Raw genomic sequence first — 6,000 nt, forward strand, 5'->3', positions numbered from 1 at the left:
GTCTGCTAAAGATAAGGCGATTATATAAGCAGCTGGCCTAAGTCGAGTGACAGTCCTACCCTGTCTTCCTCTGCTTCCAAACAGACCCCTCCCCTAGTGGCTCAGTTCTGGCACCATCGTCCTCTCAGCCACAAACCAGAAGCCAGGAGTCGTCCCCCACTTCTCCCCTCTCCCCCACCCCCATATCCACCTATGCACCCGAGTCTGTCCTCCTGCGTTTCTCTCCTGTCCAAGCCGGCCTCCCATTCCCTTCACCTCCTCACTGGTGCCACATCCCCGCTCCATGCTGTTCCAGGGAGACAGGTCCCCAAGGCTGACCTGAGAACGGGGGGTCCCCTGCCTAGTCTTCCCCTCAGGACCCCTTGACTCAAGAATGAACTTCTCAGCCACACCCATCCCAAGTCTCTCAACCCCCATCCTGCTCTCCCATGACTTGGGATCTTTGCACTTCCCGTCGGCACCTCCCTTCCACACTCGCTTCCCCTGGCTCACTCCCAGTTCACGTGTCAATGCTCAACTCAAGCTCATGGCCGCTGGTCCCATTGGGCCACGTCTCTCACTGAAGCCTGGAGCTAGTAACCCTCTGCGGTGCCCCGGGAGCCCACACACAACCCATCACTTTGTACTGTCATCGGCAGGTCACACGTTCATCTCGCTCACTACGCGTATGTTCTTGGAGGGCCGAGCTAGCCCTTCATCTCTGAACACCAACCCTTAGCACAGGGGCTACTGTCCTCTTTCTCCCATATTTTCCAGCTAAAGAAACAGAGGCTCAGAGATGGGGCGAGGAGGGGGCTGGGATGAATCCGGCAGGGGTTAAACATGTGATCTGTGCTAAGATCACCCAGCAAATCAGTGAGCTTTGTGGCTTTGTCTCCTCTCACAAGGGGTAACAAACTCATTGCTTTTCTGGGCCAGGTAGGTAACCTGAAAGAATGAGGTGGGACAGGTGATGGTGGGGCTATTGTAAATTGGGGAGACAGTCCACCAAAAGGCATTCAGACACACACACACACACACACACACACACACACAACGAAACAAACAAACAAAAACCATCTATGAGCCCCACAGGTAGCTAGTTTTCACCTCCTGAGTAATTAGTCCAATCTACCCCCTCCCTCCTCTGCCCACCATGCCCCCCTGCCCAATCCCATGGCACTCACATTAGGGTCTGTGAGTAGTTGCTTTGCAATTTTTCCAGAGGATCACACAGCCAACTTTCTTTAAAAGAGCTAGTATGGCCATCATTGGACAAGAGGTGCCCAAACTTTCTCAGCTCTCGGTGCCTTTCGTGTCTCAATAATTTTTCCACAGCATCCCCAGGCCAAAAGAAATATCTAAAGTTCCACTGATTAAGTAGGTAGGCCCGAACAAACTTAGTGCCTGCTGGGGGTTGTAAAACGTCTCAGACCTGAGAATCAGATTGGCCATGACCACCTGTGCTCCTGTCCCACGCTGATTTTTGCGCAGTGCTTTCTTTTTATCACAGCGACTGCAAAGAAGCCCAGCTTTGCAAAGATACAACGTCATCCAAAGGAATGGATAATGATAACGAAGCACTGCTTCCCTCAAAAAGTTAAAATATCTAACAGCACCCCTGCGGGTTCACAGCGGTGCCCTGGGGCACCTTAGCACACAATCTGGGAACCATGGGATTAGCCAATAAGTAGTCATCAGAATGGCAGCGATGATGAAATGATTGGCATTTACCCCTTGGTTTCAGTTTCCAGTGAGTTTTAAATCTCCAGTAATAATCTCTCTCTCAGTTATGGCCCAAGGGGCACAATGGAACAAAAGACCACATTGTTTAAAGAAACACACATCCTAATGGGACCATAACTGACTATATTGTTTTTACAAATTCAGCAGAGGTGTTGACAACGAAATGATCAGCTTCCACGCCCCTCCACGGCACCAGAGAAAGACCCTCTCTTGGATAAAGTGCTGTTTATATCCACCAGGGCCCGGCGGAGGGAGAGACGATGAAATCCATCGTATACGTGAGCTGTCCCTGGAGTAACATTCTCCCATCCCCCTGCTCTTTGCCATGACTAACAGCCATGGTCAGAAGAAAAAAAAAATAAAACCTAAGAAGCACTGAATCTGGTCAGTCTAGAAGAGCTGGACAGACTCAGACTGTCTTCCCAGGTATTTGTCCCAACGACACCAAGAACACAGGAGGCAAATCCAAGTTCAATCACAGCCAAATCCAAATAAAGTAATGATGAGTGGATGTTTTCTAATTGGAAAAGTTCAGCTTGACAGCTGATTCCTCTTTTCCTTGCATGGGCAACCAGCATCACAACACACTTGGCTGAGAAGGGAGTAAGGAAAAGGAGGGAAAAGCCGCTGCCGACTTGCTTTAAATAAAACTTCTACTATTCTTTGTTACTGAAGGAACAGACTTCACTGTAAATAAAATAAAAATGAACAGACAAGCAAAAAGGGGAGAAGATGGAATCTTAATCTTTTTCGTCAGAAATAACCATCTCCTTCCAGACTCTTCTCTCTGCACTCACATACGTCCTTTTTCTTTCTTCTTTCTTTTTTCATTTTAACCCAAAAGGAAATCATACTGTTTTGTAGCCTTTTTTCCCACTTGAAGATATATTATGACTATATTTCCATTTCAAGAACTACACTTCTAAAACACCATTTTAAGAGCTCCATAATTTTCTATGGATGAATGTGATATCATTTATTTTTTAAATCCTCTAGCATTGAACATCTACATTGTTTTAGATGTTTGGTAATATAAACGATGCTGTAATGAAAATATTCTCAGCTAAAAATTTGAGCACATCTTTGTTTTCTTAGGAAAAATTCTTTGAATTGGAATTTCTGGGTCATAGACTATACATTCTTAAAAGGTTTTGACAATGTACTGCCAAACTATCTATCCTAGCCAAAAAAATAATTTTTATTTAAAAATATTCACCTTTTTACACTCTCGTCAGCAAAGTATGAAAGAGCCACACATTCACTTCTTAAAGAGCCTTAGAGAGTTTATATTTTTTGATGCCAAAGCAACTGCTAATTAACTGAGTTGTGGGGAGGGGTAGGAGAAGTGAGAAGATAGCACCGTTTCCCAGCTCGAATTTAGAAACTAAACGATACCTGAGAATTTCTCATTAAGTGAATTTTATGAAGACTTCCAGGCAAAAGCACATTGTGGTCATTTATATCCATGCAGGGCCAGCGTCGATGAGCAAAACTCATCGTGGCGATCTATGCAAAGCCTTGTAACATAAACATCTGGAGAAAGAAGATGGGTTTTGAGATGGGTAACCAAGAGGAGGGTCTTCAGGATTATACATACACACCACAGGGCAGACAGAGGGTAAGAGGTTCTGAAAACAGACGGGGTGGCAGAGGCGGGGAGGGGACACTGCTCACAGGCACGTTATCAATTATGAAAATACCAAGGTGTGGCTTGGTCAGTGTCATAAGCCGGCCTGAGGCAGTGCAGATTCTGCTGTTGTCACATAGAAATATTCGTATGTCAACAGCTTCCAAGGAATGCTGGGGATGAAAGAACACAGGACTGCAAATAGATGGGGGTAGGTGCGACAGCTCTACTGCTCACAAGCTATACCATTGCAGGTGATTGTGTAACTCCTGTGAATCTTAATTTCCCCATCTGTGAAAAGGGTTCAAAGGCTCATTGTGGGAGTTTGGGCAAGATGATTTAGGATAAAATGCCAAGTGCTGCAGGAGAGCTTGGCACCTAATAGACAGTTGACACATGGTTGTGGACAGGAGGTGAACAAAACCAGGCAATTAGCTGAATATACTCCGTTTAAATATGAGCTGGAGAATTGAAGCAAGGGTGAGAGACCTGTATCAACTCTCCCAACAACGGCCCTGCCACTAAGTAAGTCTCGGGGCAGGCGGCAGGCCAGTCCACGTCCCCTCAGGAATGTTCTGGTCACTCACGAGAGGCAGCCACCATGGCAAGAATCCCATGAAACCATGGTCTGCGCTCACATCTACCATTTGTAAGGGTTTGAAGCCAGCCTCTGGGAGGACTTGGATACAGAGAATTTGGTAGGTTCTGGACTGTCTGGTTCTGGACCAGCACCAAAGAAAGTCTGATAAGGTGAGCACTTATGAGAGCCGGCACCCAGCCCTCCCTCCATGGGAGCAGTAGGCGTTCAGAATCCCGAGGTTGCAAACAGAGCCTAACTCTGCCCATGGACCAAAGGAAGAAGAGAAGCATTTCTCAAGACACTTGCTTACTCAGGTGAGTGGAACAGAATTTCCTTCACATCATGGCCCGTTATAAAAAAGGAACCTTGAAAAGGGAAGGGGCAAAGGTCTCGTCTCCTTGGATAAGAATAAAACAAACTACCAAGAACGCCCAACTAAAGAAGATACTTACATACATTATGATACAGCCCTGAAGACCTTAAACATCATGCCATGGAGCTACATTTTCTGACGTAGGAAGAAAGTTCAACCTCCTTGAGACTCAGTTTTCTCATCTGTAAAATGGGGTTAACAGGAGAACCTCCCTCCCCAGGGTTGCTGAGTGCATGAAATGAGATAATAAGGGCCCCGGACCTGGCACCAGACCTGGGGCATAGTAACTGTTTCATGAAAGTGTTAGTTTGTGATATTAGTGTATTTTGTTAAGAAAAAAAGCATATTGCAAGAAAATATTTATAGGATGGGTCTATGTTTGTTTTTAAAAAAGCTATATGTAAATAAACGGTAGAAAAATGTCTTAAGGATAAGTCAAAACACGTGAATGAGGGTGATCTCTGGGTGGTGGGATTACAGTGGTGTGTAGTTTGTATTTATGCTTTTCTGGATTTGGCAAGTTTCTTTTTGTAAAAAAATGAGCATTCTGTCTTTTTATAATAGGAAGGAAGGAAGGAAGAAATGAAGGAAGGAAGGAAGGAAGGGAAAAAAAAATCCACCCATTCAATTTAAATAACTCAAACCTGAAAGAACGATGAAAGTGGACAGGAGGAAACATGCAGGAATTCTAAATGCTCTTTGCAGAGTTCACGCTGACATGGGAAAATGCTTATAATATGATGTAAAGGGGAGACCAGGATACAAAATGTTTTCTGCATCCTAATTCCATCTGTGTAAAAAAAAAAATGCACAGAAGAAGGATTTGAGGAACATATGCCAAAATGTGAACAGTGATTACCTCTGAATGCTTGGATTACGGTGGATCGTTATTGTCTCAATACTGTTTTACATTTTCCAAATTGCCTACAAGAGGCCTGAAGTGCTTCTACAGTCAGAAAATACATACAACTGATAATAATAACAGTAACAATAATAATACAAACGGCTCTTACTTGCTTGATGGAAACCAGAAGCAGCAGGGCCAGGAAGGGCCTCACAGGGGTCCAGAGAGCCCGCTTCCCAGGGGAGGGGGGAGGCCTGGCCCCCCGGGTGGCAGGGATGCCCGCGGACAGCGTGTGGGCTCCGGGCAGGGGTCCCACTCTCCTACTCCTGGGCCCTGCCCCCCTCGGTTCCGGTCTCATCTTCCTCGCTGTGCGGTCACAAGTGCTGGCACATTGCTTGAACGGTCCAAGATGTACCACAGGCGGCCTCCTCTTGCATTCCTCTTCCTACAGCGAGAAAATGTTTGCACAAACCCTCTGGACGCCGCCCCAAGAGCGTCTGCCCCAGTCTAGAGCCATCTACCAAATCTCCAAAGTTTCTCATCTGTGACGACTCATCCCCCGCCCCGGCCCCCCCAAAAGGCAAGGAGATTTTTCCCAGACCTCCCCCAAGTCAGCTGTGCTCCTGGGACTTCCTGGACAGAGGCCGCCCAGGAGAAAAGGCAAAGTGGTCAGTGGGTTCCACCCCCCGAAGCCCCGCTCTGTGCACAGGACCAGGGTGGGACTGGCTTGGGTTCCAGCTGCTGAGGACCAGTGGCAGAGAGGATGGGCCCCTAGCCAGTTCTGAGGTGGGCAGCTTTGTGAGGGGGACAATTCTTGCTACGGCTTTAAGTTTGTCCAGGTTGGGCTGAGC

At 46.6% G+C, this 6,000-nt stretch overlaps 1 protein-coding gene across 1 annotated transcript in view; it reads right to left on the reverse strand.

Moving 5' to 3' along the window:
* Window positions 1-5,594, reverse strand: part of GLP2R (glucagon like peptide 2 receptor) — a 66,141-nt gene extending 60,547 nt beyond the window's left edge. The window contains exon 1 of the mRNA XM_022595845.2: window positions 5,319-5,594. Coding sequence (XP_022451553.1) covers window positions 5,319-5,507 — 189 coding nt within the window. The 5' untranslated portion in view covers window positions 5,508-5,594. The remainder of the gene's footprint in view (window positions 1-5,318) is intronic.
* Window positions 5,595-6,000: the final 406 nt, after the last annotated feature.

The sequence above is a fragment of the Delphinapterus leucas genome, chromosome 19 (genome assembly GCF_059928025.1).
Source record: "Delphinapterus leucas isolate spDelLeu-1000000601 "Yukka" chromosome 19, BTC_Dleu_Yukka2, whole genome shotgun sequence".
NCBI classification, from domain to species: domain Eukaryota; kingdom Metazoa; phylum Chordata; class Mammalia; order Artiodactyla; family Monodontidae; genus Delphinapterus; species Delphinapterus leucas.